General features: G+C 56.3%; 3 protein-coding genes across 3 annotated transcripts; all 3 read right to left on the bottom strand.

Annotated features, from left to right (window-relative positions):
* Window positions 1-927: 927 nt before the first annotated feature.
* Window positions 928-2,193, bottom strand: LINJ_25_0800 (hypothetical protein, unknown function; the record flags this gene model as incomplete). Its single annotated transcript, XM_001466073.1, has 1 exon — window positions 928-2,193. One exon carries the CDS (start codon window positions 2,191-2,193, stop codon window positions 928-930), a length of 1,266 nt encoding a protein of 421 aa, XP_001466110.1.
* Window positions 2,194-2,897: 704 nt separating this feature from the next.
* On the bottom strand, window positions 2,898-3,941 carry LINJ_25_0790 (conserved hypothetical protein; the record flags this gene model as incomplete). The annotated part of the gene is made up of 1 exon (XM_001466072.1): window positions 2,898-3,941. The coding sequence occupies one exon, from the start codon at window positions 3,939-3,941 to the stop codon at window positions 2,898-2,900; it is 1,044 nt and encodes a 347-aa protein (XP_001466109.1).
* A 6,552-nt stretch (window positions 3,942-10,493) lies between these two features.
* Window positions 10,494-11,714, bottom strand: PP2C (putative protein phosphatase; the record flags this gene model as incomplete). Its single annotated transcript, XM_001466071.1, has 1 exon — window positions 10,494-11,714. The coding sequence occupies one exon, from the start codon at window positions 11,712-11,714 to the stop codon at window positions 10,494-10,496; it is 1,221 nt and encodes a 406-aa protein (XP_001466108.1).
* Between the last annotated feature and the right edge of the window lie 1,313 nt (window positions 11,715-13,027).

Here is a 13,027-nt window from a genome sequence, read left to right as displayed (position 1 = left end):
AAAATGAAAGGTAAAAGAGCATGTGTGAAAGGAAGGAAGACGCCAGAAGGAGGGGAGAGGAGGCAAGAGAGCGAATGAATGGATGGATGTGACCGCGCGTGTGTGTGGGTGGGGGTGTAGCGGGGAGAGGGAGGTAGAGGGGGGGGGGTGCAGCTGAAAACAACAATACGGAAAGAACGAGAGGGAGGAAAGTGGAACAGGGAGAGAGCGGCTACAGAAACAGAGAGGTACAGGTTGAGCGACACTTTCTTTGCTTTTCATGATGCTGGCATCACACTCCGGGACTACATAGCATGGGCCATGACGAAGCGCATCACTCGTCAACCATCCTTCCCATACTTCCATCCCTTCTTTACGCTCATTTCATGCTAGCTCGCCCAGCTCCCTTCCTAACCGTGCTGGTGGGAGGAAACAAACAAAAAAAAAGAAGAAAAAGAAACAAAATGAACGCAGCCGAATTCAAGCAGGAGCCCAGAAATGGAAGAGACGGGAAGGTCATACGGAAGTGAGGGGGTGGGTGGTGGACAGTGGCGCTGAACAGAGAAGGGGTGTGTATGAGCAAGGGAAAGGCGGTGTGTGTGTGTGCGCGTGTGTGTGGAATTGCCTCTCACACACACGCACACCGCATGCAAAATGCATATAAAAAGGGAAAGCAAAAACACCTAAGAGGCAAGAGTGCAGCCGAGAGCAGCATGAGGGGGACAGCGGGGCAGCGGGAACAACGCCCGCGCGACGCGAAAGCACATTCCTTGTTTGTTTTCGTTGGCTCTCTTCGTCTTGGTTTCCGCCAAAAGCGTTCTCTCCCACACAACGTGCTTTCCGACACGCCGCAGTAGAGACACAGACAAAGGCATCCAAATGTGGCGCCTGGTTATGCTTTTAGGGGGGAGCCAGTGAGGAAGCCTCGTCTCTCCTCGCTGCCGGCGGCTATAGCGGTCCTGCTGCAGGTGCGCTCGGAACGTACGTAGCAGATTGAATGGGAATACCATTCAGCTGCTGGTTCTGCGGCTGGTACTGGTACCCACCGCCGTAATAGTTCTGATGCAGCGGCTGCGGCTGAAGCACATTCGTATTGGTGTTGGCATACGCGTTCGGTGGCATGCCGTACCCGGGCGCCCCACTGTTGTAATAGCTCTGCTGCGGCTGCTGCCCGTAGTAAGCGTTGCCGGCGCCGTTGTTGTAGTACTGGGGTACACCATTGCCGCCGTAGTAGTTCGGTTTCGTGTTGACGTGGTTGGGTTGCTGATTGTTCTTTGCGGCGTCCATGCAGCAGCAGATGCCAGCTGCAATGCAAGCGCAGATAGAAGCGCAGCACCCGAGCAGAAGCAAGTCGTCGCCGTCAAAGCCAAACCTTGTCTCATGAGTGTAGAGCAGCACTAGTGCACGCCTTGTGATGGGAGGATCACCGGCGCCGACGGAGAGACTCGCAGCTGCTGCCTCCTCCACCTCCGCCTCTTCTCGCCGCAGCGCAGCCCAGTAGGAGTCGGTGGCGCCGGCACCGACATGATTTTTGGCAAGAGGGTTGCAGTCAGTCTCACTGGCCCCCAGAAGGGGGAAAAAGAAGAGCTGATTGTTCATGCTCAGCTCGGACAGCTCCATCGACTCCGCAAGCGCCACCAGCGAGTTGGAGGAGGCCTCAGCAGCGCCACAAGACGGTGTGACATCAGCCGCGGCACCATCAGCGATGGAAAGTAACGGGTGGCGAAGGGCAAACAGATGAAGCGTCAACGCACCGCTGTCTACAGTGTTCGCTGATGCAGACGACGTTGTCTGGGCCAGCAGGAACTGCCTCAGCGCATCCACACTTGTGTTGGCAGGGGCGTGCAGGAGAACACCGCTAGCTTTCCTCGATGCCTCTTGGAGAGCCTTGGCGCACTGCGCTGGCGGCAGCTCCAGCGACTTCAATAACTGGCGGATGTCCAGCGCCGACGCGTCGAGGCATAAAATGGGGATGGCCGCAGCAGCGCCACTCGCATTGCCGGCGGAACTGACCGTGCATGTGGGACTATCCACTCCTTCTGCGCCCGCGCCAGACGCCGAAGGAGGAAAGTTCAGGGTGCAAAGCATGCTCTGCACCTCCATGGCGGGCGACTCTGCTCTACCAGCACGACGGGACTGGTAATGGATGGCGGAGGAAATGAAGCCCCCGCCCGTTGAAGGGTTTTCCTGCGAGGAGGAGGCCGACTGACCCATCCTCTTGACACTGAGTGGGTGGCACGGCTGGTTCTTATATTTTTGCTCTGCAGACTTGGAGTACGCGGGCGCTCGATACGACGGAGTAGAAACGCTGAAACGGTCCTAAGCGGCTGGATGATGATGAGGAGGGAAGGAAGGGGGTGCGGAACTGCACACGAAACAGATTGCATGCGCGGGAGCACATATATGTATGTATGCGTGTTGATGAGGACGAGAAGAGGAAGAAGGAGAGAGAGTTGCACATCACGAGAACATGCGGTGTCGGGCAGCAGTGCACAGGCTGAAGCTTTCGAGGAGGGGATGAGGGAAAGAAAAGGAGCGGAAGAGATGCCGGGGGGGGGGATGGGCGCACTGAAGCGACTCCTTCGGTAAACGAAGCCGAAGCCGAAAAAGCATGTAGAACGGGGGGGGGGGCAGCGTGTAGGAAGCTGTGTTTGCTCACGTGATCACGGTTCTGGAGTTCAATGCTGTTCCGGCTATTCGGTCGATCTGCGCTTACGTCCGGCGAGGTGGAATGCCCACCCCCCTTCGCTTCGCTCATGTATGTACAACGAAAAAGAGACGCGTGCGTTGCTTTGAATGTTTTGCGGTGGCTCCTAAATGTGTGCGCCACCACGTCCTTCAGCACCCGCCGCGCGTGCGCCGACAGAGCCGGGGGGACAGCGAGAAAAGATACAGGCAGCAGGGAGCTGCTCGCGCGACTACCGGGGCGTCAGCCACGGAAATCGCTCCAGCACCTGGGCGCGTGCCTGGGCCGTAAAGGGAGGTATACCGCTGCCCCTGCCGCCATCCCCAGACGGCTGCATTAGTCGCGCTAAGCCCGCCTCATCGAGGTCTACGAGCATGTCAGCTGCTACCGTTGCACATAGAAACCGCAAGGTAGGCATCCCAAGTCGCGAGGCCGCTCCCAGCACGTGGCACAAACGCGACCACATCCGTCGACGGTTGGCGAGTGAGAAACACTCGGCGCGCTGCTGAGAGAGCTCAACTTCATGTGCGACAGTCACCTGGCGCTGCTGCTTCTGCGTTTCCCCTTTCGGCAATGGTACCGCAGCGGCACCACCGAGAATATCTACCCACGCCCCGCACTCGACCAGACGGAGGGAGTCTACCTGCGACCGCTCTAACCCCAGCAGTTGGCACAAGACGTAGTAATGCTCCCACGTCGAGAGGGCGTAGAGGTCTTGAAAGTTCAGAGGCCGCTCCAGCGAGGACGGTACGCGAGCAGGGGAGGACAAGAAAGTCGGAGACGAGTGTGCTGCGGCTGCAGCGATGCTGGCAGAGGTGGTGTAGTCGAGCGCGTGGAAATGCTCCAAGTACACTGCTACCACATCGAAGACACCTTTGTCGAGAAACGGAAGTGGAACCGCCACGGGAGGCGATGGCCGAAGCGCGGCAGCCGCAGCGGAGTTCGCGCCGGCCTTTTCGCCCACTCCACGCACCCCACCAGGGTCATCCCCAAAGGCATCAGCCAGCAACTCGCGCAGTGCTGGGCATCCTGCTTGCAGAATGTATGCTGGACACATGTAGCAAACCTGCGTTGGCGAGGCCGTGCCAGAGGAGCTGTCGGCGGGAGCGAAGGATGCTGGCACCCCCACTTTGAGAAGAACCTCCGTGGTGTACGAGCTATCGCTAGAGGCACCCGTGGTTGATGCAGTGGCTTGCTGTGAAGTTTGCTTTGGCTCATCAGCGCCGCAGCGACGAATGTGGCGCAGCAGAAAAGACGGCTCGGATAAACAATCCATCTACACCCGCATGAGATAGAGAGTCGAGAGAGGCCTGCAAGGGAGAGAGAGAGAGAATGGGGGGGGGGGAGGGGGCAGCGCTGCTCACCCGTATACGAAAAAAAAGACGATAGAGGTGAAGATGCAGGGAGAGAGAAGCTGGATGCGTCTTCATGCTCTGAGAGGTGCACCCTCGCCGCCCACCCACTCGCCCACCTACTGCGTTTGCCCCCTTCCATCAGCTCAATCTCGATGGACAGGAGGAAAAGGCAAAGAGAATAAAATGAGGAAGGAGGCGCACACACAGCCAGCTGACTAACAAGTGGGAAGAGGCCCAAGTGAGAGAGGGGAGGTGGAGGCTCTGCATGGAGAGAGCACTCGTAGTGCTCTGTTGGTGGGTGGAGGGGCAACGTCAGCGCCGACGGTGAGAGCAGACAGAGAGCGAGAGAAGCACACGCACGTACATATACACACAGAAGGTGAAAGAGGTGAAAGCATTGGGGGGGTCAAGAGAGGAGCATCCAGACGCAACAGAGAGAGGGCGAGGATGGTGGCGGCGCAAGCCCTGCACACACGCAAACTCAATCGGAGAGCGTCCGTAGTAATGCCGCAACCGCCTTTCATCAGCATCCTTCCCGTCCTTCTAGCCCCCTACCTCTGTCAACTCTCCTTCATCGACCCCCCAATCCTCTTTCCTTCACGTCTGCCCTACGTCCTCGTCTCATCGCTCCCGCTTCTGCAGCCTTACCTCGGCTCACGCTACAGCACTGTTGCTGAGTTCCCTTCGCCCCCAGCCACTCGCACAGGTGCATTACGCGCCCTACCATCTCCTTTCCAGCTCTCCTCCACGTCGCCATCGCTGGAGCCTCTCCGTGCACGTTGTCTTGTGGAGCTTCTCTTCATTGTGGAGGAGAGCCTCATGACCTGTTTCTTTTTTTTCCTTGCGGCTGTTCGCTTTTTCGTTCCCCTTACACTACTTTGGTAGTTCATCGTAATCACGCACACACACACTCACGAGCACACGCATACTCTCGAACTAACTAAATAAGAAACGCATACACATTGGCAGATGCCCCGATCACTCACCTACACGCAGACATAGACGCAGAGGCAGGCAGACAGAGACACATCAACGCCAAACACACACACACACATACACGAAGCCGAAGAGGGGGGCACAGACACAGCGAAGCGTCTACGTACACGCGACTCTGACACGAAACGGCTACACACACCAGCGACAACTAAAGCGCCGGGCGCATGAAAAAAAAAAGGAAGACAGAGAAACAGGAAAGAGACACACCGACCGGTCACTTCCACACATCATAAGAGGGAGGGGAGGGAAGGGGAGGGAAGGGGAAGGGGCCACAGACAGAGGGAAGCACACAAGAACAACGACAAGAGAGCGAAAACACGAAGACGAAGACGACGAGGAAGAGCAGAGAAGCGCCGCACATAAAGCGAAATAAAAGTCGATGGAAAGCGAGCAACATCGTCCTACTCGAGAACTACAGACTACCAGCTGGCACCTGTGCAGAGACGCGCACACGCGTACACACAAACACGCATGAGGGCACACAGATACACACAGTAAAAGAAACTAACAAAAACGTCGGCGAATGAGAGAGAGTGGTGGCGATGGTGGTGGTAGTGGAGCATGAGGAAAAATGAAAACAAAGAGGGAGGTGGAACTTCTTGTCTGGATTCGACTCGCGCGTGCCAATGAGTGAGTCTCTGTGCGCATTTCCGCAAGAAAGGTAGAGCGGGCAAGAAGGACAGACGGTAAAGAGACATCCAAAGCAAGCGAAACGACAATATAAACTTTCAGAAAAAAAAGAAGGGGAGGAAAGCAACCACAGCAACAACACCAAATGGGGAGAAGTTGCGGTGCTGCACTCGGGCAACACAAAAAGCGGACTCACCACACACACACACACACACACATGCCAGAAAAAGGAAAGCGTGCACAGGTAGCTTCTGCCATCCAACAGCTCATACGTGCCCGACGATGCTTCTCTCCCTTTTCGGTGTGTCCTCCTTTTCAACTTTGCTGGCGTGCGCATGCGCATCTCACTCCAGAACACGGCATATGTGCGCGTGTGAGCTCGTCGGTGCGTGGGCGGGGTGCGGCGTTTGCGCATGGCACACTCATACACACGCTCCCCGCCCCATCAGCCCTCCTCGCCCCCACTCCTCATCGTGGCAAAACGCGTGCAAGCGCGCACCTCCCGCACCTCTCGCACCTCTCACGTCGCCTTTTAGTTTTATTGCTCTGGTTTCCGCATTATGGCAAGCTCCCGCTTCTTCCGCCCCTCCCTCTTTTGCCGGTTTTACTTGCTTTTTGAAATATCTGTCTCGTGAGCTTCGTCCTCCGCGTTGCTGGCGGATTGATCGGCGCCCCTCTCTCTCGCTTCACATCGCCCATCTCTCTTCTCTTTCTCTTCGCCGTCCCTCTCTTCACAGCGGAAAGCGAGGAAGGAGGCGAAAAGAGAGAAGAGAGATGGGCGGTGGGCAGCAACGAGGGAAGACGTCTACTCACACATGTATACATGTATCTCTGTTCCTCTTGCTACGGCTGTGGCTGTTGCATGGACCTTGCTGCTGCTGTTTCTCGTTCATGTTGCCTGCGTGTGTGTTTGTGTTTTCTGTTGCATAGCCATCCAGGACAACACGAAAAAAAGGAAAGAATGAATTGATCATACGAACACACAACTGCAGAATCTAAAAAAGAAAACATGAAATACGCAACACGCACTCACGCGCGCACACAGACATGGCAGGAGCTCCCCTTCCTCCCTCCCTGCTCTTCACCTACCCACCCACACATCCCGCGCGCCTCCTGCTTGACAGTAAAAGGAAAAGAGAAGAGGACGTGGGGACGGAAAAGGCGCGCGCGCTGCACCGAGTGTAGTGGGCGAGCGTGGCTCCCCGGTGGGTGTGCGTGTTAGTCTCAACCTCCGTTTGTGTGCTTGGATGCGTGTGCGTCAGTCACAGAAAGAGGAGGGTGGGAGAACACGGAGAGAGAAAGAGAAGTGGAGATCGGGAGAGTGAGTGGTCGGCAGATGAGGAGAGAAGCGACAAACACACACACACACACACACACACACATACGCTATGTGTGTGTGTGTGTGTGAAAGCGTTGGCTATAGAGTAGCGATACGGCTGCCACAGCACGGAGGAGAGGAAGGAGAAGTGTCGGTGTATGCGTTTGTGCGCTGTTTTCAACAGGCGGGGTTTCTTCACTGACACAAACACACACACACACACACACACACACACGTGCGCATACACAAGAAGGACAAGACAGGCACATGACAGTAGCAAGACGCAAGGCTGGAGAGCAAAGGGAAGAGAAGAGGGCCACTTCAACGCCCACATGCATACATACATACCGGAGGGGGAGGTGAGGGGGTGCAGACATGTCGTGGGAGACGGGAGCGTGTACCGCAGAGGAGAGAAAGAGAGAGAGACTTGCGCTACAAGACGAAGAACACACAGAGCACACCGAGAAAGGAGACAGGGCGCTTGAAAAACGGGGAAAGATATCGGACAGGCGACGTGCTGATGTGATGCAAGCATGACGCCGTCTGATCACACTCGATCCGTCCCCCTTTTTTCCCCTCACTGTCCCTCTTTTTTTTCCATCTCGCGCGCACAGTTCCCTCCTTTCCTCGCCCCCTCACATTGGCATTTACGCGTGTATGTGTGTGGGTGTGCGGTGGAGGCGTGTTTGCCGTGGCATCTCGTGCCTCCAGCGGCTTCTCTCCTCGCCAATACTCCTCCTCTCACACACACACGCTACACTACAACAACGAGGGCACCAAAAGGGAATAATAAAAAAATCGAAAAGTGCGCGCACACAGACGACACACAAGCGCAGGCAACACACACGCACAGGGAGAGATTCGAACGGGAAGGTAATACAAAACAGACCACATACAAAGGAGTGAGGAAAAACAAACAACAAAAACAGCTGCCGACGCGCTTGACACGCAGACAGCCATCAAGACACGCCCCCCTCTCCCTCCCTCCCTCCCTCCCTCCCTCCTCTTACACACAATTTCTCACACATATTCAGAGAGAGGAGGAAGGGGGTGGGGGTGGGGGGCTCATGGGACATATGTACCGGTGGAGCGGCTGTAAAACGTGGGGCTCACCAATAGGAAAGACACGAAAAAAAGAAATAGAGGACTCCACCAAGAGACGAGTGACGACCTCCGCACGCGAACAAAGGCACCGCGGAAGCAATCACAAAAGGGGCAGCATGCAAGCAGCGGGCAACGTTCGAGACACGGGAACAACGAAAAGGGACGAAAATAAAAATGGGCGGGGTCGTGAAGAGGGCTCCCGTTCAGACGCAGACGCACATACACCGATAGGCAGACAGACAGCGTAAGATCGAAGCCGACATCAACAGTGAGACACACACACGCACTCTTCTTCTCTCTGTTTCTTGGAGCTCCCTTTTGGTGATGATGTGTCTTCTGTTTCTCGATCCGTCGCGGAGGAGGGGTGGGGTGGTGAGTGCTAATCTTGAACGCCCTTCCCCTGCTCCGCCCTCTCTGCCGTCATCATACTTCTGAGATGTGGAGGAGAAAGGAAAAGGAAGCAGAGAAGGGATGAGAGCCTACTTAGCATGTCGGAGGCGGCTGAAGACGCAACAAGAACAAACGGTGGCAGAGATGCAGTACAGAAAAGGAAAAAGGGGGACAGTGATGGCACCGTGTCGCCGCCATCGTAGAGCGCGTAGCACGCCGGAGACGGCAAGCGGTGGGCGTAGGAGAAGGGTGCGAAAGGGAGAGAGGGACACGGGGGAGGGGGTTGCATGGGTGTGTGGGTGTATGCTAGCGCAGCGCACCACGTGAAACAACGCACGAAACGCCAGCACAGCAAAAGCACGAACACATAGAGAGACTTTCAAAGACAACGGGGGGAGGTTACAGAAAGGGGCTGGGGCCGCGTGGAGCGAGGGGAGGGGGAGGAGGGATGCACGCACAGACACACAGACAACAACACAGCGGCGATACGCATACATTTCATTCTACATACATGGCATACATCCCGTGTTTCCCTTTGTTTTCATGTTCTCCTTTTTTTCTCGTTTCGCGCGCGCATGCAAGCGTGTCGGTGTGCTTTTCGCCTGCGTGTGTGTATCTGTGTGTGTGTGTCACCTGACGAAGAGCGGATGCAAGGGAACGAAAGGAGAGCGCTTCAAAACGGGAGACGGCGGATCGAGACTCGCTCACCGATCAGCAGTACAACAATTGAAAGAGAGCGAGAGCGAGAGAGAGGGGAAGGGGGCAGGGACAAGAATCCAAGCGTAGCATACGTTCTCTTTCGTTTTTTTTTTCGCTTACTTCTCGCTCTGTTGCCCTCTTTCGCTCTCGTCCTCCTCCAGGAAGGGTGGGTGTTGCCCTTGCACACACACGCATGCACACACACACACACACGCACCAATCGCGCCACAAGAACGAAAGCAAACGGAGAGGAAAGAAATACAAGACAGAAAACACGCAGGGGGAGGGGGGAAGAAGCAAAAAAAAAAGTAAAGCGAAAAACATTGGTGATCGAGCAACGCGTGCAAGTGGTCCATCTTCTTTTGCTGGTGTGTGGGTTGTGCCACAGAAGGACGCGATGCAGAGAGAGAGAGAGATAAGGGGTGGTGGTGGAACGCACAAAGAACGGCGCCCTTCACTGACGAGTCGCATGTACTGTGTGACTCATCCCAATGGCCTGTGTGCTTCTCCCGCTCACCCTTCCGCATCCTTTCTACTTTTCGATCTTACAGTATGCGGAATTTCCATCTCCCTCTCTGTTCTCGTCCTTCGCCCACTCCTTCCCCTCTTCCTAGCATTTTTCTCGTCTCCTCTGGCACAACTCCTTTGATCCCCTTCTGCCTCTCACCACTTGTCGAGTGCTCCCCAGCCACTCTCGATGGAGCTCCTTGACGCCTGTGGCCACACGCAGAACGCCCTTTCAGCATTCGCCCTCCTTGCAGCTGTTTTTTTTTTTCCTTGCTCTCACCCTCCCAAATCCGCTCCAGCACTACTTGGAATGCGGGAGGGAGTGGGGAAGAGGAGGGAATTCCCCTTCGCCCTCGGAGGGCACCGGCACTCCGCACCCGCCCACAAACACACACACACACACCATAAGCTCTGACATCATCACGAAACCCATCTCACGTGTGTGTGTGTGTGTGTCTATACGGGTATATATGTGTGTCGTGACCACCCCCTTTTCCTCGACTGTGGTGTTCTGTCCTTGACTGTTCTTCAACCTCTTCCAAAAAAAAGGGTACCCTGCCAGTAAAAGGGCGGGAGAGGAAGACGGTCATAGTATGTGAGAGGGGGAGGGGTCAAGTGGGGTGTGTGAAGGGGAGGACCTCGTCAGAGCACACGGCACTGGCTCACTTGCGCCTCCACCCTTCTCGACTTTTCGCTCCGCCTCAGCTCATTTCTTCGCCCCTCCCTCTCCCTCCCCTCCCTCCTCCACTTCGCCGCCTTTTCACTTCTCTTGCATTTCGCTTTGGTGCTCCTTTCAGTGTTGCGTTTTTCCCCTATTTTCTTGCGTTGTTCACTGCGTCTGCTCACCCATCAAGGACAGCAGGATAGAGAGCGGAATGCCGGCCTGCTGCTGCAGCGACTGCAGGCGCTCCATCTGGTCACTTGGCCCGTTCGATGCTGCCTCGCACAGCTTCTGGAAGTAGTTCGAGAACCACTTCTGGCGTTCGGCGCCTGTGAGCTTCGCCTCTGGGCCGTTCTCAAACTGGCTCAGCTCTTCCGTTTCTTCCGGCGTGAGGGCTTCGGCGGCCTTGAGGGTGTCGTAGCGCCTTTCTAGGAGGGCGCCGACGGTGGTGTTGCCTTTGTCTGCCATTGACTCGTACGCCTTACGGAAGCCGCTGTTGCGCGGTGCGCTAAACGGCCCGGGCACAACGGTGGTGTGCGGCTCAGCAGCGTAGTCGCTGCCGTCCTTAAACTGCACGATCATGCACGAGATGTTGTCACGGCTGCCGCGCTCGATCGCCTCCTCGCACACACGCCCGGCCACCTCGGCGAGGTCGTTGCAGGTCTCCAGCTGCTGCTTCACGTAGGCCACCACCTCCTCGTTCGGGAAGTTGCCCTCGAAGACGCCGTCGCAGCACAGCAGCACAAAGTCGTTCGAGTCGAAGGTGAAATCCTTGTGCTGGACATCTGCTAAGGCGATCACCTTCTGCTCCAGCTGACTACCACTGCCTAGCTTGTACTCGCGGTCGCCGAAAGCGCGACTGACGGCCAGGCTGCCATCGACGCGGTTGTTCTCCACACGGCCCGCGCAGTTTTCAATGCGCTGGCGCTCCCCTTCATTATTTGGCTTGTGGTCCTCCGTCAGAGGGACGCACACGCCATCGATGCAGGCCACCACACGCGAGTCACCGACGTTACCAACCTGCAGGTGCACCTTGTTGCCCTCCTTGAGGGCTACAAAGAAGGTGCCCGTGCTGCCGCCCTCGCGGCCCGAGTCCATCCACTCCTGGTCGATCCGCAGTGCCAACTCCTTCATCCGCTCATCCGTCATGGGGATCGATTCCTTCTCAATGGCGCTGCGCCATGCCCTCTCGAGGTACTGCGAACACTGGTCATTCACATGGCCGTCGAAGACGCCGAAGAAACCCCAGCTATCCGTCAGGTACGTCAGATGGGCATCCTCCATGGTCTCACGGTACCCATTCACGCAGTTGGAGCCGCAGCGGAAGATGGCGTTTCCGTAACGCTCCTGGAGCTGCGTCATCACCGGCTTCGGAAGTGGAATGCCCATCTTTTCGAGTTGTGAAACTGCTTTTCCTTGGCTTGTCTGTTTGTCCTCTACTGATGCTACTGGGTCCCCGAGTAGCGGCCTGGTGGGTATATACCTGTTGAAGGTATATCGAGGAGTCGCACGTGTGGAAGAGGAAGGGGACGGAGTGGATATCGAGAAAGAGAACGCAGTTGTGTGCGTGTCTGTCTGTCTGTGTGTTGTATGTATGCAAACAGAAAGAGATGGGTGTGAGGTTGCGTCGGTGCGTGTTTGGAAGGGTGGAGGAGTAGGTGTGTATGTACTGCAGATCAGACGCGCGGAGAGGAAAGAGAGAGGAAAAAGGGGGAAGAGAGAACGAGCACAGAGTGAGAGAGGGGTGGGGAGGGAGGGGGCGACTGGATCGATGAGAGCGAGAGCGAGAGAGGCGAGAGAGCACGAGAGAGAGATTTAAGCAAGAACGGGGATGGAGGAACCACAGAAAAAAAGGACAAGACGGAAAGGGTGGGGGATATTAGCAATCTCCTCTCTCTCTGCGCGTGCGTGCGTGTGTGTGAGAAAGCCAGCGAGAGGAGAGACAGGGACGTCTGAAGGCAGAGAGAAACTGCGAGGGAGGAATCCAAATACAAAACAGAAACTGAAGAGATGAACAACAAATGGAGTTGTGAGCACGTGTGTAGGGGGAGGGGTAGGTGCGGAGGTGTGGGGTGTGTGTGAGGTCGGGGGAAGAAGAGGGGCAAATAAATCCAAAAAGGAAAACACTTTTCAAAAGACGATGTATGAAGTATGCGAAAGAGAAGGAGAAGGAGTAGGAGGCGATGTCGAATATCGGAGGGGCAGGGAAGGGGGAGGGGTTCCGACATCCAGCGATGGGACGGAGAGAAACGAGCACAGAGCAAGGAGCAAATTCCCCCCGCCCCCGGCCCTTTCAAAAGTGCGCGGAAGAGCCGAGGTGCGCAGAGTAAAGGCGCCAAGATGAGCAGGAGCAATCGTGTGCTCTGTCGGATGCATTTCGTCTCTCATCTTTCTCGTCTCGTCACACCAGCGCAGAGCCGGGCGGTTCGTTGCCGGCAGCGAGGTCGCGCAAGCGGGCACGTACACATGCACATCAGTCGTTGTTGTCTCTCTCTCGTCCTTCACTTTCCACTGTTAAGTAGCCGTCTCCTTGCTTTTTTGATGGAGGGCTCCGACTGCTCGCACACACACGTGTGTGCGTGCGTCTGTGAGAGGAGGAAGGGGGGCCTCCGTGCTGAAACACACACGTACAGATACACGCACAGGCACACGCAATAAAAAGTCTCGCACAGGCAGGAGTGTGCCGGCAGCGCGGGGAGAGA

This window comes from Leishmania infantum, chromosome 25 (assembly GCF_000002875.2).
Source record: "Leishmania infantum JPCM5 genome chromosome 25".
Lineage (NCBI taxonomy): Eukaryota > Euglenozoa > Kinetoplastea > Trypanosomatida > Trypanosomatidae > Leishmania > Leishmania infantum.
The sequence above is the reverse complement of the archived record's forward strand: the minus strand, read 5'-3'. Positions and strand labels throughout refer to the sequence as shown.